The sequence below is a fragment of the Pistacia vera genome, unplaced genomic scaffold, assembly GCF_008641045.1.
Source record: "Pistacia vera cultivar Batoury unplaced genomic scaffold, PisVer_v2 Contig471, whole genome shotgun sequence".
Lineage (NCBI taxonomy): Eukaryota > Viridiplantae > Streptophyta > Magnoliopsida > Sapindales > Anacardiaceae > Pistacia > Pistacia vera.
Genome location: NW_022196303.1, coordinates 275,537 through 302,410, shown reverse-complemented (window position 1 = coordinate 302,410; position 26,874 = coordinate 275,537). Strand labels below are relative to the sequence as shown.

Below are 26,874 nucleotides of genomic sequence, written 5' to 3'. Positions count from 1 at the left end.
AGCTGGCTTCGTAATCAGTCTCTTCCAATTCCAACGTTTCATTCTACATATATTTCCCTTTATGCCTTTAACTTGTTGACGATGGAGTTGAAGATCAAATTCAAACTACCATTAACAGTATAGTTCAGCTCAACTGCTCCTCGAAGGTCTAATCATATAACGAAAATGGCAGATTCTCTTGTTTAAATATTCAAGTTGACGTTAAAATTTTTAGGCTTTTGTTTTGTTTTTAAAGAGCCGATTGGAGATAATACTTCGGCCAGAGAGGGCCGTCACTTTATAAGCCTCTGAAGAAACCAACAGAAGGCCTAAAATTTCATTTAAAAAAGAACTTATATTACTATTATTATTCAGATCTCTTTTTGATTCAAATATATCCTAATTGAAACTTAGGATTTGTTTATATGAAATTCAAATAATTTTTTTTTGATTAATACTTAAAATAAGTGTAAAATTAGAAAATGATAAAAATCGGTTTTCATAATTTTCTAAATATTATATCAATACATCTATATTTAGAAAAAGTATTTTATTAAGAGTAAACAACATCTTCCCACCCTAAGGTTTGGCCTACTGACACTTTTCCACTCAAAAAGTTTCAAAACAACATTTAGTATTCAATGTTATTTTCCATTAGTAATTTTCGTTAATACAGTGTATATCATTGTAAAGAAAAAAGAAGAGAGAAAATAGGAGGGAAGAGAATAAAGAAAAATGAGAGAAGAGGAGGTAAAGAAGAAGGCGAAGAACTTTGAATTTTAAATTTGATTTTGATTCATATGTTAATTGACCATCGTACCCTTACTTATATATAGACTTTTGACTATCTTACCATTCTTACAAAAAAATTTACTGATGGATCTATGTTTTGGGTAGTAAAAAGTCGTTTCAAAACTTTTTGGATGAGAAAGGTCATTAGGCCAAACCTTGCATGGGAAAAAGTCGTTACTCTTTGGGAGCGTTTGATTAGCAGTAATGAAAGATTATTCCCATAATCTATCTTTTAATTCGAACATTGCCTTGTTTGGTGTTAGGTAATAGAAGATTTATGTAATCTTCTAATACCATAGTAATTATTGTAAGCATTTTGGGGTAATTTGATTACTGATTGAAATGGGGTACTTTAAGATTATTGGGGTAATCCAATTTTTGTTCTCATTTTCCCCTTAATAATTAACATTTTGAATATAAATACCCTCGTATGTCTATCAAATAACAATTAAGCCTCAACTATTCAAAATAACTTCTGAACCTATAAATTAATTTTTTTGGACAAAAATGTCCCCATTTTACATAAATTAATCTTATTTTTGTTACCATTTACTCATAAGTAATTAAAATTTTGGACAGTAATGCCTTATTCTGAAAATTATTTAATGAATACCACCTAAAACACCCTAGCCACCCAAGAGACTATCGGTCGTCGTCGTTTCCAGCCATGGATCTGGCTAAAACGACCAGATCGACGCATGGCCGACAAGACCCAATCAGTCGTGCCCTGTTCCGACGGCGGCCGATGATGGTGGCCTAGGCTGGCAGTCGTCTTGGGTGGTTAGGGATTTTGTTAAATTTTAAAATTTATTGTGATTGGCGAGTGAGGTGTTAACTAAATTCTTAAATATAAGGGGTTAAAAGGAATAATCTAAACAATAAATATAATATTAAAAGTAGTGTAATTCAGTAAAAGGCTTCTTCTATAATTCTTTATTTTTCAACGAAACATATTAATTATTTATACCAACCAATTTTTTAATCACCAAACATATAAATATAACATTCCTACTAATCAGGTAATCATCGTAATCATTCTTTCTTTGTTAGCAATAAAACATTCCAATGGCGGATCTAGGAATTTCACTCGATGGGGACAAAAGTAAAAAAAATAAAACCAATCATAACTATACTTTTTTTTCATTACGATGAGTTTAAACAAAAAGTTACAAAATACAAATAAATATCTAAAAAAAACAGAGTTTTTGTAAAAATAAAACAATTTTTTCTACAATTGTCCTTGACGAGTTTTCGTATTCTAAAAACGTGGAAATCATCTCATGTCAATTGTATCAAATACATATTCTCAATATAAGTGACAAAAATTATTCATTCATTGATCTCTATTCGATTGCATAACTGACTTTTCACAAGATTTATTGCAGAAAAAGTCATTTCAACGATCACAGTCGCGACTGGTAAAACCAATACAAGTTTCACAAGCTTATACACCAATGAACACAACTAAATCTTAGCCAAATCACCAATTCTTGTAACTCAGCAAATTCATCACAAGAACGCATGCCAATAACATAAGTCTCAACCGGTTCTCAAGTACCATTAACTCAAGTGCAAAAAAATCAGATAGATAAACTAACCAAACCCATCTTTCTCTCTTCTTTTTTCCTTTTTCCTTTGTCTTATTTCTCTTTTATGAGTTTTTTTCTCTCTTCTTCATTTTGGGCAAATAACACATTTATATATAAAAAAGATTCTTTGAATTATAAAATTGCCCTAAAATTCTCTTATTCTCACCATGACCCTGTCATATCAATTTTCTATTGTAAAAATGCCAAATTTCTCCCCTCGGTTACATGCAAACCTAGCAGCTCTTATTCATTTCATTTCACTTCAAGTAAAACTTTTAAAAATTAACAAATCCCTTGCATAAAAATCACAAAAAAATATGTATATGTATATTAGGATTAAAAATGGGGTTTTACAAAGGAAAATCCAAACTTACTGTGGGGACCGTTCCTCCCAAAATCTCAAAGTTCTATAGAGCCAAATTTAAACAAATGTAAAATCTAAAATTTTCAAAAATAGTTTCTTAATCGAAACGAATCAGAATAAATCGTGTGCTATGTCTTTTATATTATATTTTACTTGTGACCTGTTTGGTTTTCAGTTTCAACACCATAGGGATTTCTTAATGATCACAAACAAATCCTTGAACGAATTTACCAAGTAACGTTCACCAAAATTCCAACTTTGCGGTGGACTTGCAACTTTAATAACAATCAAAGACTTAGGATCCACCGTTACGGTTAGGCCAGTGCACATCATAGCATAAAATTTTCTCCTATGATAAATTATATCGACAAAAGAATCATAACCCATGTCTATGATAGGCCATTTCTTGTCTACATTTCTCCATACACCTAGCTGATCCCCACCTTCTATTATCCTGATAAGTACATACAACCGCTTTGCTATAAACAACCTGTTTCTTTCTATTAATACCTTTACCTTGAGCAACCATTTCAAGTCTGAATGCTTTAGCTACCTCTTTAACCCGATAATCCAACAGGTTGAGAGACTCGGGTAACTTTTCAAGTTTGGGTATCTTGTTCGACAAGTTACCAAGACGAAGTCTACAGAGTGGATCCTCTAGTCGAACTTTGCCAGAGTTTAACTCTTCCATTTTGACTACCCATGTTTCTGTCTGATGTGGATAGGAGATTTTGGTGTGGGGTTCGATTGCATAGAAGGTGATCTCCGCGAGTACCAAGTGTCCTCTACGGCTGGTGGTTTGCGGAGGGATGGAAATTTTAAGGTCTGGACGTGGAGATGGAAGTTTCGGCGGAGGGATTGAGAAGCGAAATGAATTACAAACTGCACGAAAACAAAGAGTATCTATTGGCGTTTGAAGATGCTTTGCAATGGCGGCAAGAACGTGATCTGGAAGACTGGACCAATCAGGCGTCGCCATGTCCATGTATGGCAAAACTGGTGACTTCAAGGGATGAGAATCGAAAGAAGATGTTGATGAAGTTGTTGGAACCCTGCAGAAGCCAGAAGGTTTGAAAATTAACGTAATTCGCTGGTCAAATTCTCACATGACAAGATTTTCCTTGTCTTGGAAGCCAAGCATATTCCTCCAAATTAATATTCAACCTTGATTATTATATAGAAGTGGTTCTTAAAAAATTGCCCACTACGCAGGCGATGGGAACTTTCTCTTGATAATTTTTATAATGGTAGATCAACTTCGATTTTGTTTGGCAGCCAAGAATTCGAGTTTTTATACAGTAAACGAACCTTGACACTAAGAAAAGTAGAAAACGAGAGCTCGGTACAACTTCATAAGATTACTTAATAATAGTTTAATTAACACTACACAAGTACCCATATACATATTTACATGAATAGGAGTTCAAAATAGCAAAGATACCATCTTGCTAACAACAGCTCCACAAGTTCAAAATACCAACTTAACAAAAGAACTATGAACTAAACTTAGTACCAGAGACTGCAACTGAGTTGTTAGATCATCTGCACAATCTTTTTTTGGCTGAGACGCTGAACTCCTCACAGGTCAGACAACTACAATATCGTGATACCTACGGGATGAATGCAGCAAATTCAGAACTTGGCATTCCAAAGCAGAAGATAACAGAAATTCCCAAACGTGTCAACTACGGAATCACAGTCTCTGATCAATAATATCAAAAGTGAACAGCACCATAGTTAAATCTTATTATGTTTGCAGCAAGATCAGAACATCCTATCTGAGGCACAATTAATCAAAATGTTTCTACCAATGCTTGTTAAACTTTTGATGTCAATAATATCAAAAAGTAACAACATCTTTTATTTGGCAATATGACACCACAGTTAAAGCTTTCATGTATAAGAAAACTATATAATATTTGAAAGATATTTGACCTTCTTTGAAAAAGATTTACTTCCCTTAAAACCAATGCCGTCAGCTCCAATAGAGAAAGGCCAAAATATAATATCAATAATTTGAAAGAAAAACCAATCCCAAAGTCATCCAAAAAGAAACTACTTAAAACATAAAAGCTACTGGCAAATTATGATTTGCCTCAAGATTAGCCTTTTAAGGGAGGACAACATGGCTAATAAAGAAGGGTATAAACAAGAAAAAGTAACACCTGCTTAACAATATATATCCGAAAAAGATTAACCTTAATCAGTTCTTGATAGTCTAACACATTTCATAATTCTATTAAGCCGCAAATGGAGAAAATAGGAATAGAGCTTGTTATATCAAACATATTTGAACACAAGGAATCAAGAATACAATCCATAATAATACTCGATGTTGAAAAGCAGAACTGAAAATTATATACAAGAGCTCTGAAATTCTTTTATACCATTCGAATTTCAAATTTGCATTACACAGGTGATATTTTCTTTTCACTAGTAAACAACTAAAAGGAACAGTAGTGTTTCATATATGACAATCCTATGCACAAGTCTATGTTATAAAGTCTCAATGCATCAAATTAAAAAGAATCCACAAAGTTCAGTACATAAACAACTCCTAACTTCTAAGACACAGGAATTTGCTTGGTTTAGTTCTCTTTAACCAATGAAGAATGAGAACATAACATCCACATGAATATGAAAAATAAAGAGCTAACATGAACCAGAGAAGAAAAAACTTACGTCATGAGGAACTGAGCCAGCATCCAGCCAATTCGGCACAGGCCAGAAAATCTTAGAATGATTAGGTAAGGTCGAGACCCGGTCCTTATAATTACTCCGCAAGAAAAAAATCACACCGTTCATTCCAGGATGTTCACAATTTCCCTTACGGGCCTTACCGAACCTATGTTGAGAGAAATAAATTTAATTCCCTTCATACCCAGCGAACTCTTTGGCTGAAACAGAGAATGAGCAATCGTCACCCACAAACAACACTGTATCCTCTAATCCATCCACCACGCGAACCCACTCATGTTTCTCTTCATCCAACTTAAAAACCTTTAAACTCCAACGTAACGGTTCAATTTCCCATTCAATTTCCCAATCCCGATTAACCATAAACAAATTCTCAGACGACTTTAACAGGTAACTTCGCCCAATAAGTCCGTCCAGCTTCGAAACTGTAGAAACACCAAAAGACATAGAATCCACAATTAAAGTCTGACCCGTAGAGGCTAAGGCATAAAATTTCTTATTATGAAAAATAAGATCCCGAAAATCATTAGGAGCAATATCCAATTGAGTCAACATTTCATCTCCATGTTTCCACACAAACAGCCTCCTAGTCCGATGAATCGCCATGAATGCAAATTTATCAACATCTGTACCAACAGCAACTTTAACAAAGATAGTAGACTTTTGGTAAACCTTATTACTATAAAGCCTACTAGTACCTTTCCCAATAGTGCCCAATTCAAGCCTATAAGCTCTAGTTATTTCCTTAATACGATAATCCAACAAGTTTACAGATTTCGGCAACTTATTACACAATTTCTGAAAACGGAATCCATTAAACGGATCCTTGAGTCGGACTTCACCAGAGTCCGACTCTTCAATTTTCACCAGCCATGTTAGAGTCGTTTCTGCCGAACTGGCGACTTCGTGAAGCGGCTCAATAGCATAAACAGTCGACTCAGTGAGAAGAAAGTGGCCGCAGCGACGGGATGGGGTAGGGCCAATGGGGAAGGAAGTTCTTTGAACTAAAAGTGGAACTAGGCTTTGGAAAGGAGAGGGGACTATGGCACGAAAAGACTTACAAACGGAGCGAAGACGAAGGACATCGTCGACAGAGTGTAGGCGTGAAACGATGACTGCAAGAAAGTGCTCCGGTAGCGTGGGCCAACGGGTTGGTGGGTTCCTGAAACGACGATCCATTTCAAGAAGAAGAAGAAGATTGGTAGAAGGCGGACTCAAATTCGAAGTTCTTAAAATTAGTTAGAATTAAATTCGTAGTGGAAACAATGAAACCCGCTGAAAGTTATAGTCGGGTTGGCAGAGGCTATATTTGAATTTTCATGCAATTCAATTTGCCGGGTTCTTGTTCATATTTTCGGATCCAAATTCAAACACCCGGATTTTTATACTCACCCGTTTTGGTATTTAATTCAACATAATATTAGGTATTTAAAATTTAAATTTAGACCCCTCCTATTATTTTAATGATAATTAAAACTTTATCCTTAACATAAAATTACTAAAGAGGACATTACAAAAATTATATTTACAAGATAAATTGTTGGGTTATTAATTCCAAAAATCCCTTATTTTCCTTATTTATTATAATTATACAGTATTTGAAAATTTAATTTAAAATGTAGTTACTTTTTTTTTTTTAATGACTGTGGATATTTAAGTCAGATTACACATATTTCAACTAATCTCTAAGAACTCTGAAACTATCGATCAAGTAAAAACTTGAGTAGTTATTTCTATTAATAACCAAGTGACTATCTTTATTAGTAATCAATGAAGGACTCAAGTTTCTATGGAATCAATTGACTAGTTAGAGATAATTAATATAATTATTCTCTTTCATGAGTTATATGTTACCTTTTTTAAACAAACGTAGATGAAATTTATAAAACAAAAAGAGTATAACTCTACACTTCTAATTGTTAAATTTTATGGTTTTTTTTGCTTTTTTTTATTATTAATTTTATTTTATCCGTGTGTACTAAACTTAAAAATTTATGGAATTTTGAGTTTGTTAGTTGCGAGCATTTGAATAAATAGTAAGGCTAATTAGTAAACAAAAAGGGTTTGTTTAAACATTTATATAGCTTTAAAACTATGAATGGGGGTATATTTAGAGATGGAGTTTAATAAGATAAAAAATGGGGGTTAAATAGCATCACTCACTCTATTATGTTAGTATTTCATTAGGATTTTACTATGTAATTTAAAGGTTAAGGTAAAAATATGGTGTTAATGCAAAAAATTGCATCAATCAGAGATACGTGATTAGCAGTGCTAAAACCATATAGAATGTGTGTGTGATTCTAGTAAATCCGATGGAGGTAATTTAATGAAGAATTTGTAGGAATAATTATAAAATAACAAAAAGAGAAGCTTTTTAAAGTGATTTAGTTACTTATAATGCAAAACCTAGGTCCATTATTACGTTATTGAGTGTATTAACAAGCTGTTACAAAGAATTATTCTAAATTACAAAAAGTTATCTTAACGAGTTTTCTTTTTTCATAGTCTTTATCTCAGTTCTTGAACCCCTTCAAACAAATTATAATCAGACTGATATAATATTTGTTATATGATTAAATTGAAAATAAACTCAAATAGGAAATAACAAGATCTTCGGCTTTAATAATAGAGTCTATATCGTGAGATATTTTCGAGCAAGAGAAAGATTATTGGCTTCGGATTTACTGTACAATACATGGCAATTGGAATACAAATATTCTAGCAAAAGAATAATAATAACTAAGGGAGAAAAGAAAGTGAGAACAATATTAATTAATGATTTTGTTGTCCATTCTTGCAGGGATGGAGTCAAAGATTTTGTTTCAGTGGGGGCAAAGATAATTTTACATATTAAAAAATTATGAAAAATTAATTTTTTAATATATTCAAATAAAATAATACTATATCAACAATCTTCTTTTATAAACTTTCTTCGGTAACTAATCTTTTTTTATAAACATTATTTTATAACATTAACTTTCTGTATAAACTTTCTTTCATAATTTTAACATAAAAATTTGTAATTAATTAATTAATAATAAATCTTACATAGGTTTTATATGACTTTTACTAATTAATTATGAATTGATTAATTATAAACTATTATATTAAGATTGTAAAAAAATATTTGTGTGAAAGAATTTATCAAATATAAATTGTATAAATAAACAAAATTAAAATATATTTGAGATTTGAGAAAAATAAAATAAAATAAAAGTGGTGATAATATTGGAATTTTAGGTCAATGGGGGCAGGAGATAATGAGTGGAGAGACTTCTTTTAAGAAAGTACGGAGATTTAAATAAAACTAAAAATTATTTTGCCACCGTAACTGTCGTGTCCTGGGCCAGTGATCTAATCGGGGAATGACTCCAGGCAGTTGAATTTAAATTAAACTCTAGAACACTTATTAACGAACGAGAAGAAGAAGACAATGACGAAGGATTAGTTCGCTCATGGCTCGAGGTTTTAAGTGATTGATGGGGTTCATTGGCTGCTTGGTGGAGGAGTAATAATCCACTGTTTTTCAGACCGCCATCACCATTATGAAGCTACTACCAGACAAAGCTATGTCATTTCCAATGTTATTGGGTTGACAAATCAGGCTGAGATTGCTTGCTGCAATAATAAATATCAACCTTTCTGATGATTAATTTTTCAGAGGGTTATTCTGTCTATCAAGCTGGCTTCCGAATCAATGTCTCTTCCAATTCCAACGTTTCATTCTACTACATATATTTACCTTTTATGCCTTAACTTGTTGATGACGAAGTTGAAGACACCATTAACAGTAATTCAGTTCAACTGCTCTCAAGGTCTAATCATGTAACGAAAATGGCAGATTCTCTTGTTTAAATATTCAAGTTAACGCTAAAATTTTTAGGCTTTTGTTTCGTTTTAAAGAGCCGATTGGAGAAATCCTTGGGCCAGAGATGGGCCATCTTTTATAAGCCTCTGAAGAAACTAACAGAGGCCTAAATTTTCATTTAAAAAAGAAGGTTATATATTATTATTCAGATCTCTTTTTATTCATATTACATAATTGAAACTTAAGGATTGTTTTATGTATTCAAATAATTTTTTGATATAATACTTAAAATAATTTAAAATTAGAAAATGATAAAATCGTTTTCATAAATTCTAAATTTATCAATATCTATATTTAGATTAAAAGTATTTTATTAAGAGTAAACACATTTTTCCCCCCAAGGTTTGGCCTATTGACCCTTTCCCACCCAAAAAGTTTCAAAACGACACTTTAGTAGCCAATGTTATGTTCTATTAGTAATTTTCGTTAATATAGTGTATTTTATTGTAAAGGAAAAAGAAGAGAGAAAAGAGGAGGGAGAGAAGAATAAAGAAAAATGAGAGAAGAGGAGGTAAGAAGAAGAAGAAGAAAAAAGACGACGGCGAAGAACTTCGAATTTTAATTTTGATTTTGATTCATAATGTTTGACCATCATGTCCTTACTTATAACAGACTCTTGACCATGCTATATTCTCACCAACAAAATTTACTGATGGATCTATGTTTTGGGTAATAAAGTTTCGTTTTAAAACTTTTGGTGGGAAGGTCATGAGGCCAACCTTGGGTGGGAAAAAGTTGTTCATCTTTGGGAGCGTTTGGTTAGTGGTAATGAAAGATTATTCTCGTAATCTATTTTTTAATTTGAATATCTGGTTTGGTTGTCAGTAATATAATATTTATGTATCTTCTAATACAAAGTAATTATTGTAAGCAATTTTAGAGGTAATTTGAATATTGATTGAAATGTGGTACTTTAAGATTATTGGGGTAATCAATTTTTGTTCTCATTTTTCCCTTCATTAATTAACATTTTGAATACAAGGATCCTTGTATATCTATCAAATAACAATTACCCAACCGTTCAAATAACTTCTGTAACCTCATAAATTAATTTTTGGACAAAAATGTCCTCATTTTACAATTAATCTTATTTTTGTACCATTTTACTCCTGAGTAATTAAATTTTTGGACAATAATGTCACGCCCCCTCTCGAGTATCCCTATCCCACCGGATCCGGACGCTCCAGGAGACTCAAGATCCCGAAAGGAAGGTGAATACTCTTTAAAAAAAAAAACTTCATAAAAACAATTCCGTTATAGGCGAAAGTGAAAAGTAGTGCATTTGCATGTTTAAGGTTTAGAAGGTGGAAATACACAATAATTATTCTAAAACAGGAACTGAAATCCAGTTACAAAGAAACATAGTATCAGAGTCCACTAAAGTTTGTAAAAGATGCACTCATCATGCGTCAAGGCCAACCTAGAGCGTAGAGTATGCTCCACACGAACCCGATCTACGTCCTGGGGGAGGAAACATAAACAGTGAGCTGGGAAGCCCAGTGAGCGGATAATATGTTTATACGAAAATAACTTTAACTTTGAAAACATGTATGAATAATTGTATGCCACACAACACTAGTGCACTTACATGAAAGGCAACAACAGTATTAATATATTATTATTCTCGGATGCCATGAAATCACACACCACTATCATATAAAATAAATCAATTATCACCACCCTACTAGCACTTAGGGCCAAGATCATAACTATCTGAACCAGTTCCTACTCAGACATGAAGCTACACCACCCACAGTCTACCCTCGGGGTGGCACCATCCGCAGTCTACCCTCGGGTGGTACGAACATCATTGGATAACCATGCTCAACCCACAGTCTACCCTCGGGGTGTCATGATATGGTATCAATATAATCTCGCCCACAGTCTACCCTCGGGCTCCAAAATCCCACACCGCCAAAAACCGCCTGGTGTAATCCCGCCTGGAGCTCGTCGGCGTCCGTCTTGTTCTATAGGATATACCAATGGTTCGGTAGGACGGACCATCTCAATGCGCGCATGAGAGAAATGTCAAATACTAACTGATGTATGGAGGAGATGGATACTAAACAATGGTGTTTTCTAATTCGGGAGTCAAACATTAATAATCATGCACCAGAATTTCATTCCAATATGCATCATGCATGCCTTGTACAATATAAAAATATAATACGATATAAAATTCAAATAAAAAGGCATGTATCATGAATGCAATGCTCACCATGTCAAAGTACAAAGTGTGAAAAATTCTATTTACACCCTATATTTATCATCAATTTTCTGAAGTCCCAAAACTTTTACTCTTTGCAGTCAACCCCCAAACTGACTTTCGACCTTGACAATTACACACCCATAATCGAGAACACAATGCCTCACAAAATTTTCTTTTCCCACATTACCTCTCCACCATTATCATCAAAGCCTAAACCCAACAAAATAATAAATTGGGCCTCATCATAATAATAAGCCATCCTACTAATATAAACAAATTCATCTAAAGCCTCAAACAATACTTGGGCCTCATTTTCATTTTACAACCAAATAGGCTTCAAAAGGCCATGTCCATTTTAAAACCCAACTAACAAAATCTGGGCCTTATTATATTAGGCCCGCCACTATTATATAAAACTCAATAATTCAAACAACTATCTTTTCCCCAAATTTCCCAGCAGCTAACAAAAATGTCTCTTCCAAATGACGTCAAGCACAAGCAAAATGAACTTCCAGCCAACAAAATAAAAAAAAAATCAATGCAATTCTATACATACAAAGTTCAGTTCACGTTTTCATCATACCAATATTTCTTTTAAAGAAACATTCCAGCCAACATTACAATATCAAAACAGTAAATATTGAATACTCAAGGTAACTTCCAGCAGCTCCAACTTGCAAAATCATAATTGAACCAAATAACAATAAATCACATTAAGAAAGTATCAAAACTCATATGTTACTATCTTAAATTTTATTACCCAACCAACGCAACCAATCAATTATCAATTTCATGCCTTCTCCTCATCACAATTCACTGCTTAGCATTCCCATAACACACCAACAAAATATTAAAGAGTGACATAACACCCGAATTGTCCACAACCACACATGAAATAAAAACATGCAGTTTCATGCAATATTATTCCACTCACACAAAAAATTTACTCACCCGAAAGGTCCAGCTGCCTCAAAGATCTTGCCTTTCTCCTCCACCTACAACCCAAGCACCCAGAATTAGAGAAAAAGAAATGCACAAACTGTATGAATGGTGGAATGATATGCACTCTAAAATCACATGCATGTTACCCATTGAAGAAAAAACTTGTGAGATCTCCTCCTCCTCACTTAGCCGACACTCACTCTCCCTCTCTTCACTCTTCTTTCCCTTCTCTTTGGCTTTTTTTTTTTTTATTTTTTTATTTTTTCGGCTTTCTCTCTTTTTCCACTCCACCATTCCTCATCTCAAAATTCATAAATTTCACACCCTCAATGGCAAAACAATGGCGAAAAACCGTGGGCTAATTCTCCTAAAGAAAAATTGCCTTTAATCCATCTTGCAATGGCCAATTATGCATGCATCCCTTAGTCTTTGATTCTTACATCTTGCACCCCAAAATCCTTTAAATAAAGTTAAGTTTTATCATGATCTCACCCCTGGAGAATTATGCATGTACCCTTGCATGACACAATATTAAAAGGACCCCTTATCTTAATCAATTTCATAAAGTTGTTAAAAGATTTTTACACTTCCAATTTCGCACAAGTACTCTTGTAAAACTACCTAATAACCCACCATGCCTAATTTCTTACTATAACATCTCTAAAAAGTTTCAATTCTTACATATTACCCCCTAGATTCACATAAATAAAATTAAATAAAACCCACAAAGAAAATACAGGGTATTACAAATAATGTCCTTATTCTGAAAATTATTTATATGAATACCACCCAATACACCTTAGCCACCCAAGATGACTGTTGGTCATCATCGTTTCCACCCATGGATTTGGCTAGAAACTGCCAGATCGATGCATGACCGACAAGACCCGATCAGCCGTGCGTCGTTCCGACGGCGGCTGATGATGGTAGCCTATGGCCGACAGTTGTCTTGGGTGGTTGGGGATTTTGTTAAATTTTAAAATTTTATTGTGATTGGGGAGTGAGGTATTTTAGCTAAATTATCAAATATAAGGGGTTAAAAGTAATAATCTAAACAATAAAATAATAATATTAAAAAATAGGGCAATTCAGTAAAAGGCTTCTCCCAGAATTCTTTTATTCTCCAACAAAACATATTAATTATTTATACCAACTAATTTATTTCAATCTAACCAAACATATATAATATAACATTCCTACTAATCTTCAAGTTAATCTATCTCATTAGTAATTCTATATTTTTAGCAATAAAACATTCCCAATGGTGGATCCTAGAATTTCACTCGATGGGAGCAAAAAATCAAAAAATCAAAACCAATCATAACTATACTTTTTTTTTTTTCATTATAATGGGCTTAAACAAAAAGTTATAAAATGCAAATAAATATCTTCAAAAAACATAGTTTTTGTAAAAATAAAACAATTTTTCTAGAATTATCCTCGACGAGTTTTCGTATTTTGAAAATGTTGAATAATCATCTCATTGTTAGTTGTATCAAATACATCTTTCTCAATATAAGTGACCAAACAATTATTCATTCATTGATCTCCTATTCGATTGGTTAATCGACTTTTCACAAGATTTATTGCAGAAAAAGTCATTTTAACGATCACAGTCACGACTAGTAAAATGAATGCAAGTTTCACAAGCTTATATACCAATGAATACAACTAAATTCTTAGCTAAATCACCAATTTCTTATAACTCAGTAAATTCATCAGAAGAACGCATGTCAATAACATAAGTCTCAGTCTGGTTCTCAAGTACCATTAACTCAAGAGCAGAAAAATCAAATGGATAAAACTGCCCAAATCCATTCTTCCCTCTCTTCTCTTTTTCCTTTTCCTTTGCTTCTTCGTTATTTTTTCTTTATGGGTTTTTCTCTCTTCTTCTTTATTTTGGGCAAACAACCCAATTTATATATAAAACAGATTCTTGGAATTATAAAACTGCCATGAAATTCTCTTATTCTCACCATGACCCTACCACATCAACTTTCTATTATAAAAATACCCAAATTTCTCCCCTCGGTTACAGGCAAACCTAGCATCTCTTATTTATTTCATTTTCACTTCAAGTAAAACTTTTAAAAATTAACAAATCTCCTTGCATAAAAATAAAAATCACTAAAAATAGGTAATATGTATATTAGGATTAAAAACGGGGTTTTACAAAAGTAAAATCCAAACTTACCATGGGGGCCGTTCTGTTTCTAAAATCTCAAAGTTCTATAGAGGCAAAATTTAAACAAATATATTTGGCTTATTATTTCTACCCATATTCACAATCCTATTCTCCAAATATTGTTTGGCACATTATTGCAGAAATATTACTATATTTTTTAATTACTTTAGACCCTTTAAGTTTATTAATTTCATTAAATACCCCAGAAAAAAGTTTAAAAATTAACAAAAACACCCCCATCAACCTATACTTGCCAGATTCTGGCAACACCATCGGTGGTAGTCGGAATCTGTATAACGGCCTACACCACGACTAGAACTTGCTGGTCCGTCGCAAAGAAATGGCCGTCGTTGACCGAAAACAACGACCATATTTTTGGCCTTTTCTGGCAATCGACGGCCACATCTGGCCCTAGATCTGGCCACCATATGACGCGTTATGACATATATCCGACCGGTCTATGTCGTAACGTAATTTTCCTGCCAGATTCTGGCGGTGGTTGCTGAAATTTGGCACTGCGGGTTGTGGGGGTGTTTTGTCATTTTACATGTTAGGGTGTTTAATTAAATTAGCAAACCTAGGGGTTTTTTTTATAAATTTTTAAATTTTACCTCGTAATACTCCTCTATTCAACTACCCAATATTATTTCCAAAATCCTATCCAAAATAATAAACAAAACGCACCCTAAAATTTTTCAAAATTTGAGTGGCCCACTTAGCATTCATTGGGTCCACCACTCAACATTCCTGAATCAAATACACCCTTCATTAGGAGTGTTAAAAAAACCAAAAACCAAACCGAAACCGAATTGTAAAACCAGTTTTTTTGAAAACCGATTCAATTTTGGTTCATAAAGATTGAAAAACCTAGTTTTCTAGTTTGGTTACCAGTTTACCCAATATTTAAAATCGGTCTTTAAAAATCCCTAAAAATCTAAAAATCATCTAAACATTCTAAACCCTAACTAAGTTGTTTGAAGGAAGTAATACAAGATTTTGATAGGTTTTATTTCTTTACTTCTATCTTGAATATATTTTCTTACTTCTATCTTGAATATATTTTCTTTACTTCAATCTTGAATATATGTTTATGCATTGCAAATTTGCAGTTAAAAATATTGAAATCAATTTTTTTAATAAAATCGGTTCAAAACTAATTAACCGATATTTCGATTCGATTTAAAACCAATTAGTCTACTAAACTAGTTCAGGCTTTTTCCTAAACTAGATTTCCGTTGCGGTTAAAAAAAGAATCAATTCGGACCGGTTAACCGGTTTTGAGCATCTCTACGGGCCTTTATGCAATATTAATCCCATGTGACCAAGAGGATGAATCATCTCAATCATGATACATATCTTGTGATACTAGTACAATTATGTATGATTTGACTCGAAGCACAAGTACAACAGCACAAAACGCGGTATAAAACAAGACCCATGGGGGCTTGGGTTGGGCGAGGGCCAGATCAGTATAGTTATGCTGGCGAAATTATGTTGAAGGACAGTGTACGATTATTTTAGTACAATTCCCCCAACAAACACGCCATGCCCCCATGTGAATTTCACAAGGAAGAGAAGGGGGCCATTTTCCAATCTACACAACAATACAAATTTATCAATTAAGCACACATCATCCCTAATAGAGAATAAAGAGAAGTTTTAGAAGTACAGCTTCTCAAAGTTACATTAATAATACTAAGGACAAGTACTAATAACCCAAATAAATAGTACATCCTGTAGGACTTCAAAAAAATAGTACATCCTGTAACACACATCATGAATGTTGACAAGAAGTACCATCTTGTCAACATTCATGAGATAATTACTTTTCGCCTTCTAAGTTTCCATGCAGCGTTTATAACATCCATAGTTTTTCCGAAAGTGAGAGATACACCCATTGTTTTAAAATAACTGGGTGTCTTTGTCACTTTTGAAAAACTCTGGATCTCATTTATTTAACACAAACCCAGCGCACAATATAAAGACTGAACTACAGTTAAGACAAGGAACTACGAACTAATCTTAGTACCAGAGAACTGCAGACAAGAGTTGTTAGAGCTGCACAGAACATTGATCCAACAAGCCTTCAATCAGTGACTATTCCAATCACGTTCAAATGCGATAGTCATCTGCAAGCATGGACAACAAGGAGAACAAAAAATTCAGGTGAAATAGCTTGTAATGGTAGGGTAAAATTTAAAGGGAAATGTGACAGCTCAAGCCCATTCAACAGCTACGACATCAAGATAGCTATGGCTGAATTTGAAGTAAAATCGGAGTTTCAGAGTCTGCAGCTGAAGATTAATAACTTTTGTACCGAGGTCTATTACGAACTAACATTATTTGTTCGATAATGTCAACAACTATCAGAAAACCAAACAAAACTAAGATAGAAAAAGTTTGAACGAGCTTAAAGCATTCAAGCTACTGGAAATTATATCGAGTGTAAAAAGGGTAGCACATGGTGAAGGGGATGAACATAAGAAAGTCAATGACAGCCGTTCAAACATAAATATATAATGATCAGCTCTTGATAGATTAAGCTGAAAATTGAGAATATTGAAAACAGAGAACATTTTTGCATCAAACCTCAAGACAATACCGAAATGACAGTCGAAATTTATATACAAGAGCCTGAATATTTTTATATACCTTGTTCCAGATTTTAAATTTATACCAGAGAGGTTCTAACTTCTTTAAACTAGAAAGAAACTAAATGGAAAACATTGTGTTTTCAGAAGATCAACCAAAACACATAAGCAATAAAAATAAGGCAACTCGTAACCCCTAAGACACATAATTAAACTTGCTTGGTAAATTAATTTTTAAGAGCTATGAAGATCTATAACAGAACAAACAAGGCAACATGCATTAAACAAATAGCTAAAAGGAAACATTTCCATTCAGAGTTTAAAAAATGGGGAAGAAAGAAAACTGACATTAGTGAGGAGCATGAGTAGATGTTGAGGCAGCATGGAAATTCAGCCACGATGGTACAGGCCAAAAAATCTCGGAATATCCTGGGAAGACCGCCAGCCGACCAACACTATTATCCTTAAAGTTAAAAATCCCAGCAGAGGCTCCGGGGTAATCTTCATTAACGCCTTTAGAGAAGCTATTACTTTTGAAGTAAATAAAATTCCCTTTACATCCACGGAACTCTTTAGCCGAAACAGCGAACGAACAATCCTCACCGACAAACAACGCCCTATCCTCCAACTCATGCACCGCCGGAACCCACTGATTTCTCTCTTCGTCAAGCTTAAAAGCCTCAAAACACATCCGGCTATCTTCGTATGCCCAGCACCGGAAAATCAAGAACAGGCCCTCACAGGACTTCACGAAGTGATGTCGTCCAGCAGGGATAATGCTATCCATATACGTGACTCGAATAACTTCGAAAGACCGAGAATCTACACTTAGAGTCTTACCCATATAATCCAACGCATAGAATTTTCTATTATGATAAATTATATCTTCATAACTATCATGACCAAGGAATATGTCAGTTAAACTTTTATCTCCGATTTTCCATGCAAACAGTTTACTTGAACGATGAATTGCCATAACAGAGAACTGATCGTCAGGAGCCGTAGCCGTAGAAGCCACAACTTTTACGAAAAAAGTTGGCCTTTTTTTAAACGATCCCTTATAAAACAATCTGCTTCTTCCTTTAGACTTTCGGGCCGGTTCAAGTTGATAAGCTTTTGTTATTTCTTTAATTTGATGATCCAACAAGTTGAAACATTTCGGTAACTTGTTATACAGGCTTTGGAAACGATATCCACAAAGCGGATCCTTCAGCCGGACTTCGCCGGAGTTTGTGTGCTCGATTCTGATCATCCACGTTTGCGTCGTTTCGAGTGGGTTGTAGATAGGGTGACGTGGCTCGACGGCGTAAACAGTCGACTCGGTTAGTAAAAAGTGGCTGGCAGGTTTCTGGATTCGCCTGATTTGCTGCTGAGTGCGACGGTTATTGAGTGGGCCCAAGCGAAATGAGCTCCGTCGAGCTGACTTTGGAATTAGGTTTGTCAAAGGAGTTGAGACTAGAGAGCGAAACATATCACAAACAGCCCGAAAACGGAGAGTATCGTCGATTGAGTGGAGGCGTTTGGATATATTAGTGAGGATGTCTTCAGGAAGAGTGGAATAATCGTGTTTGGGCCGGTCACTCTGCTCCATCTCCATGGTTTGGCAAAGCAAACAAGTTATGATTAACGAAAAACCAGAAAACGAGAAGAGCAAGAAGAAGAGGATCTCAGAAAAGGTGAGACCATGAGGGTGAGTAGGTGGCTTTTAAGGTTGAAGCTGGTGATGGTTAAGAAATGAAACTAGAGCACACTAGGAGGGTACTTGTGGAATTGGAGCTTGCCTTTGATAGGGGTGGGCAAAATTTTAGGGTAGAATCGAAACTGATGGGTACTTGTGTTTTGGTTTTGGTTTCTATCCGAAACCGACGGTAATAGGGTCGGTTCCAATTTCAAAAATTTGGAATTGATACTATGCAGTTCAAGTTTCGATTCTAAATTAAAGAGCCAAAACTTGAACCAAGAATCAGAAACCGGGACTACATAAGATAACATTAAATTATGGGGGTTTTTTTGATATTTTTATGTCCTATAAATATATAAGAAAATTTAGGATTTGAGTTATTTTTTTTTATCTGTGTGAAGTGTTATCTCACAACAATTTGATATTAATGTATAATGGGGGAAATAACGATGATGACAATGTTTTATATATTATCTGCTTGATTGTTTGCAGTGTAAAAGTAGAACTTATTAGCTACAAGCAAATTGCTCACTAAGTTCTAGATCATGAAGTGAGAATGAACCTACTTGAATTTGCTTTTTGACTAGGTTTCGTAGTTGCATTGTCATAAATGTTGTGTTTTCTTTTCCTCATTTGTTAGAACTTGGAATAAAAGTTTCATAGGTATTTTTTTTTTTTAATAAATATCGACCATTTATAAAAGTATAATTAAATAAAATAATGAAAACAAATATGTGTAACTTGTATGAATGTTTAATTACAACAAATCATTTATTATGAAAAATATGTATGCTAGCTAGTAATAAAAGCAAATTTATTGCATGAATAATTTAATTTATAAGAATATAATATATTTGTCATTTCAGAAAACTAATAGGGGTGTAAGAAACTTTATAAGGGTTCATTCGTCATTTTTAAAAAATTGGGGGTAATTGATATTTGCCTGAGTATACGGAACCGAAACATATAACATATGTTTTGGTTCCAATTCCAAATCAAAGGAACTGGCCGGTTCTGATTGTGGTTCCTTAAAAAGGGGCAGGTACCCGAAGTTGCCCAACCCTAGCCTTTGAGTTCATGGCTGGTAAAAACTCTACAATTTCTGACAGAGTAACAAGGTAATGGACTGGGTTTGAATTTACTACGATAATAATAACTCTTTGATCATGGGTCTTTGTCCAAGGTTGTCCACAATTCAAGGGTAGCAAGAGTATGATAGGGCAAATTATTTGAAGAGGGCAAGAAAAAAAAAAAAATACTAAAGATAGACTCAAAAACATTTCTCACTAATTTTCTCACAAACGTATAAACGTACGCGACGTGGTAACTCACAATTAAAACAGTTCATAACTGGTCAGGTAAGACTCATTGTTAGATAGATAGAATTCATTACGAGCTGACCAATTAATTGCGTTTGTTAGAGAAAATTGTTGAAAATGGTTTGTCAACCTGAGTTTCATTGTTGATCACTTAAAGTTGTCAACCTGAGTTTCATTGTTGATCACTTAAAGTGACCTAGAAAGGTTCCTATCTCTAATATGGTAGCTGGATAAGATGGACAGGCAATAGATGGGCGCATGCCACCTCAAGTTCGTGTATTAATTATATGTGGGTCAACCAACACTTAGCTCTCATCATCATCCATATGACCAATGCCAAGGGCAAATCCTACTTCCTCCCTTAATGATTTTCCATGGAATTGAAAGCTTGAAGATACAAGATGAAAAGCAACGGAACACCAATTAACTTGTTAAAAGCACTGCTCATAGTCTTTGCATATGATTGGTAACGCAGCACTCTTTAGTTTAGCGAAAAGGTCTTCAACCTGGAGCCCTGAGAAGATTATTTGCAAGAAGAGAATGTAAGCTTGAATGTTGATATTTTGTTAGTGATTTAATGGTTTATTTATGGAAAAATGTGCTTAAAGTGTGAAATTTGGATTATTTCTTTCATAAATACCTTTATGGGATCACGGTGCCCTTTAAGTATTTTCAAGCTCAAACAAGTTGTTGAAGGAAAAGAATGATATCGATAGGATTCACACACTAGGAACAAACGGCACAAGAATCAGGATCGAAATGAGGGAGTTGTGGTACGTCGAAGATGTTACGGAAAATCTGGAAATTCTCATCATGAGTATGCCTCGATGTTTCTATCATAACTTGAGCTGTGAAGTCGGAATTTGATGATTCTGGTGGCGTTGGAAAGCTTATTCAAAGAGCTACAATGTTCATGTTGATTACTTCATCTAATTCTGAAGTTTATAGATTCTTTGGATAGAAGGAACGATCGCCGCGGTATCATTCTTACCGCTGTGGCGATGGGTCGCGGGTTTGTGTTATTCATTATCCTAATCCAATCTGAATGAGCCAAGTTTTCTAATATTTTCCTAAGCACACCAGAACCCTAAGGATATAAAAGAGAGTCTTGAGAGTTGAGGACTTTGGAGGAGAAGAAGAAAGGCTACCAATTTGGAGATCGGGATCCTGAAAGCTCTCGTTACCGATTAGAGAAGTTTATCTTTTTCTCAAATTGATGTCATTAATGAGATGATGGGTTTTGTTATTTTCATTATGAACTAACTTTCTTGTCTAGGGCTAAGATGTAGCCCGATTTATAGAATATGTGTTGACTTGAATGGTTGTTAATCCTTACTGAGTTTATAATTCTGAGTTTATTTACTATGCATAATGCTTTCAATTCTCAAGGGCCCGAGGGTTGAATGATTTCAAGGGTTAGGTTGAGATCGAGAGATGAAACCTGATTTGTCTTGGTATAAAACCATAGATGGAGCGAACACTAAGAGAGGTTACCGCGATCTATGAGGCTCCGGTAAATTCCATAGAGCTTAATGATCTCTTAGCTTCTAAATCCAATTTAGAGATATCTTGGGTTGTTGTTTAAGGGTTAATTTGCTAATTGCTCGAGAGAGAGTTAGTGGAATAATAGGGGATTTGGCTTTTAGAATACACTCGATTAGGTTAACACAAATGTCAATGCATAGAATTAAATTGGTGTGAAATCTATGCCCTAGGTTTAGTCATATTGATTTTTACTTCAAAGTGTTTATAAGTTCACTTTATTCAGTACTTAATTTTAGTTGTTAGTTTATTTACTTTTTCATTAAATTCATTCTTAAATTCAGTTTAATCAAATAGCAATAAAATAGATTAGTTTGGTACTTGGTAGGTAGTTCCCTTGGGATTCGAGTTACTCGAGTTTTACTACTTGCACGATTTCGAACACTGCGAATAGCCGTCAAGTTTTGGCGCCGTTGCCGGGGAACTTTATTTTACCAATATCAATACGAAATATTTAGTTGCTAATTTGATTTGTTTATTTCTTTTTACTGATTAATTGTATTTTTGTTTGTCTTATTTGGTTTTCAGATAGAATGGAGAGTTTACGTTCTAGAATCGTGGTCATCTTACTCACTTGATTTTGAGATCGAAAGAACCGCAAAACAGTTGAGAAGAGAAAAGAGGCAAGCTGAATCTGACAAGCATGGTTAACAGAGGAGTTGTCAATCCTAATATGCAAAATCAAGAGAATGAGAATGAGGATAATTTGGGAGAAAATGCAATGGGTGGAGTAGCAGTGGTTCAGAGAGCATTGAAGGACTATTCTAGTCCTACTATTGATGCTTTTATTCAGTATCAAGAGACCACCCTTTCAAGCGAACAATTTCGAGATTAAGCCAGCAATTATTGGAATGATTCAGCAGTCAATCCAATTCGCTGGGTTACAAACGATGATCCCAACCTGCATATCGCAAATTTCCTCGAGTTGTGTGACACATTCAAGCATAATGGGGTATCCAGGATGCAATCAACTAAGCTTTTCCATTCTCTCTACGGATAAGCTAAGGCTTGGTTTTTCATTGCCATCTGGGAGTATCACGCCATGGAATAGTTGGCTCAAGCGTTCCTCACTAAGTACTTTCCACCTGCCAAGTCGGCCAAATTGAGGAGTGAGATTACCAACTTTTATCACAGATTCAGAGTCATTGTATGAAGCATGGAAAGGTTTAAGGATCTTCTACGGAGGTCCCACATCATGGTATACCAATCTGTCACAAGTGCAAACGTTCTACCAAGGTTTGCTACCAACATTCAAGCCATGATTGAGCTGCAAGTGGGGGAGCTTGAACACCAAAACACCAGAAGAAGCATACAATCTGATCGAGGTAATGGCGAACAACAACTATATAGACTCCAAAAAAATTCAGCAAGGAGATCAGCGGGAGTGCACGAAGTCGACAGTTACACTGCATTGGCTGCTCAACTTACGAACATCCAGAAGCAATTGTAATGTATTGAAATCAATGCAATTGAATCGTCACCTCTAACATTGAACTTTGTGCAGGAAATCATGCGTCAAGCGATTCCAAGAGGGAAACCAGTTTGCTCAACATGAACAAGCCAACTACTTCAACAATTTCCAAGAGGGCAAGGGAATCCGTATTCCAATACGATATATCCAGCATGGAGAAACACCCAAATTTTTCATGGAGCAATAACAATAGCAAAACAAGCACCTGTTTTTCAACCTCAAGAGCACAAACAAACTTGGAAACTGCATTAACCAAGTTCATTGAGGAGCAGCAAGAGGTTTGAGAAGACCGCCGTCCTGGTTCAAACACATCTGCATCTATAAGGAACCAAGGACTCAAATTGGGCAGATTCACAACATATTGGCAGAAGAGGTCAAGGGGTTTTACCGAGTGATACAGAGAAAATCCAAGGAACAGGCACATGCAATCCACCCTGAGGAGTGGAAAAATTTGGAATTCGCAAGGTGAAAAACAGAGGATAGAACAAAACCTGAAGGATATCAGAAAGACGATCGCCGCGGCGATGGAGATGATGGCCCGGCGAGCGTGAGCAGGAGAACTATCTGTCAGAAATAGGAGGATCGCTGCGGCGAGAGATCTGGTCGCCGCGCGACCGTGATGCTGTTCATATTTCGTCAGGATCATCCAACGATCGCCGCGTGATGAATCTGGTCGCCGCAGCAACTGTACAAATAGCAGAAAACTCCTTCGAGCCAGGCAACCTTGCCGTACCCACAACGGTTGAAGAATCAGAAGCTCGACACACATTCGGTAAGTTCATTGACATGTTTCGTAGTTTACATTTAATATTCCTTTTGTTGATATGCTTGAACAGATGCCGAAGTAGCGAAATTTTTGAAGGAGATCCTCACGCATAAGAGAAAATTCGAGAACACGAGAAGTCATGCTAACAGAGGAATGCAGTGCGCTGATTCAAAAGAAACACCACCTAAACTACGAGATCCAGGGAGTTTTACTATCCCTTGTATTATGGTAGTTTTTATTTTGATAAGTGCTATGCGATTTAGGGGCTAGTATTAACTTAATGCCGTTTTCCATTTACAAACTTGGATTGGAGAAGTAAGCAACCCCACTGTCTCTCCAATTAGCTATAGATCGATCACATATCCTAGGGGGTAGTTCGAAGACGTCCTGTTAAGTAGATAAATTGATATTCCCCGTAGATTTCATAGTGCTAGATATGGAGAAAGATAGGGAAATACCTTTAATTTTAGGGAGACCTTTCTGGCCACGAGTAGAACATTGATAGATGTCCACCAAGGAAAATTGATCTTAAGGGTAGAGGATGAGCAAGTAGAATTTGATGTATTTAAATCTATGAAGCGTCCGTCTGTTAGATTCATGCTTTAAGATTGATGTTCCGACACGTATGAGCAAATTTTGAAGAGAACTACCCAATTCTGCCTTTAGAGAATTGTTTATGAATCTAGAGACCAAGAGTGATGTTGTTAGTGAAAGTTATGAGTGTCTAAGATACTTAAGAGCTACCACCCTTAGGTCATCCCGAGGGTAAATTGATCAGAGAAATTGGAGCTGTGGAGTCTCAGTCAACTTTACCAATCACGAAGGCGCCTACACTTGAGCTCAAGCAACTACCCTCATTTAGGTATGCATTTTTGAAGAGGATAAATTCTTTCCAGTCATTATTAATGCTTCTTTGAGTGTGTAGAGGAAGAAAAGTTGCTGCGCATTTTGAGAAGGTACAAGAAGGCCCTTGATGGACAATTGCGGATATCAAAGTATCAGTCCTAATCTGCATGCACAAGATCTTAATGGAGGAAAGTTTCAAGCCTACTGTCCAACCAAGCGAAGATTGAATCCATCGATGCAAGAAGTGGTCAAGAAGGAGTGTTAAAGCTTTTAGATGCAGGAATAATATATCCAATTTCAGATAGTCATGGTGTAGTCCAGTCACAGTGGTACTGAAGAAGGGAGGAATGACATGGGTCTAGAATGACAACAATGAGCTGATTCCGTCACGAACAGTCACGGGATGGAGAGTATGTATTGATTATCGAAGCTGAATTCCCGACTCGTAAAGATCATTTTCCATTGCCATTCACGATCAAATGTTAAGAGTTAGCAGGCCATGAGTTCTACTGCTTCCTAGATGGTATTTCACCTACAACCAAATTGCAATAGGCGGCGAAGATCAAGAGAAGATGACTTTCACGTACCCATACGAGACATTCGCCTATCGAAAATGCCTTTTGGCCTATGCAACGCTCGGCAACTTTTCAACGTTGCATGATCTCGATCTTTTCCGATATGGTTGAGAAGTCCATTGAATTTCATGGACGATTTTCGTTTTTGAAATTCTTCGATGTTGTTTAACTAACTTGTCAATGTTTTGCAGAGATGTGTTGACACTAACTTGGTGCTCAATTAGGAAAAATGCCATTTCATGGTACGGATGGGTACGGTTGGTCATCGATATCAGCGAACACACATTGAGGTGGATCGAGCGAAGATTGAAGTTATTGGAAACTACCACCTCCAAATTCAGTGAAGGCTGTCGAAGCTTCGTTGGGCATGCAGGCTTTTATAGATATCATATAGATTTTTCTAAAATCTCTAAACCTCTTTGTGATTTATTAGCTAAGGATGTTCCTTTTAGTTTCAGTCAAGAGTGTTTAGATGCATTTAGTCTTGAAAGAAAAATTAATTTCTCTCCTATTATTATTGCGCCCGATTGGGAACTACCTTTGAACTCATGTGTGATGCAAGCGATTATGCTTTAGGGGCTGTTTTAGACAGCGAAAGGTAAGGTATTGCATGTGATTTATTATGCCAGTAAGACTTTAACGGGCCCTCAACTGAATTATGCCACTACTGAGAAAGAATTTTTACAGTAGTGTTTCTATTGATAAGTTTCGTTCTTATTGCTAGGTACCAAGGTCATCGTGTACACGGACCATGCTGCACTGAAGTACCTCCTAGCAAAACAGGACTCCAAGCCACGGTTATTGCGATGGGTATTACTCCTACAGGAATCCGACTTGGAGATCAAAGACAAGAAGGAACAGAAAATCAAGTAGCTGACCATTTATCCCGGTTGGAATCCAATGAAGAAATCGAGAAAAAGCCATCAACGAATACTTCCCTGATGAGCAGTTGTTGCTATTCAGGAAGGACCATGGTTTGCGACATTGCTACTACTTGGCAAGAAAGTTATGCCCCCTGGATGACCTCCCAGAGACGAAGAAAATTTTTGTAGATTTAAGTACTACTTCTGGGAGGATCCATTTTTGTACAAGCATGCGCTGATCAGATGATAGACGATGTGCCAGAGGAAGAGTGAGAATAATATTCGTCACTGTCATTCTATGGAAGTTGGTGATCATTTCGGTTCGACAAAGACCGCTGCAAAGTTCTTCAATCGGATTTTTCTGGCCTCCTCTTTTTAAAGATGCTTTGCAATTTGTGATGAGTTGTGATGAGTGTCAACGGTTGGGAATATTTCTAGGGAAATGCTATGCCTTTAATAAATATCCTAGAAGTAGAATTGTTTGATGTTTGGGGGATAATTTTATGGGACCTTTTCCTTCTTCGTTTTCTAACTGTTTCATTTGGGTGTCTGTGAGTTATGTGTCGAAGTGGGTGGAAGCTGCAGCATTGCC

At 35.4% G+C, this 26,874-nt stretch overlaps 3 protein-coding genes across 3 annotated transcripts; all 3 read right to left on the bottom strand.

The window, feature by feature from the left end:
* Positions 1 to 2,869: 2,869 nt before the first annotated feature.
* Positions 2,870 to 3,703, bottom strand: LOC116146095 (F-box protein SKIP23-like). The gene has a single exon (XM_031431508.1). It carries the CDS (start codon positions 3,701 to 3,703, stop codon positions 3,101 to 3,103), a length of 603 nt encoding a protein of 200 aa, XP_031287368.1. The 3' UTR covers positions 2,870 to 3,100.
* A 1,886-nt stretch (positions 3,704 to 5,589) lies between these two features.
* On the bottom strand, positions 5,590 to 6,600 carry LOC116146094 (F-box protein SKIP23-like). The gene has a single exon (XM_031431507.1). The coding sequence runs from the start codon at positions 6,598 to 6,600 to the stop codon at positions 5,590 to 5,592; it is 1,011 nt and encodes a 336-aa protein (XP_031287367.1).
* Positions 6,601 to 16,494: 9,894 nt separating this feature from the next.
* Positions 16,495 to 18,884, bottom strand: LOC116146118 (F-box protein SKIP23-like). Its single transcript, XM_031431533.1, has 2 exons — positions 17,568 to 18,884; positions 16,495 to 16,757 (listed from the first exon to the last, which is right to left on the bottom strand). The coding sequence occupies exon 1, from the start codon at positions 18,814 to 18,816 to the stop codon at positions 17,569 to 17,571; it is 1,248 nt and encodes a 415-aa protein (XP_031287393.1). The 5' UTR covers positions 18,817 to 18,884; the 3' UTR covers positions 16,495 to 16,757; position 17,568.
* Positions 18,885 to 26,874: the final 7,990 nt, after the last annotated feature.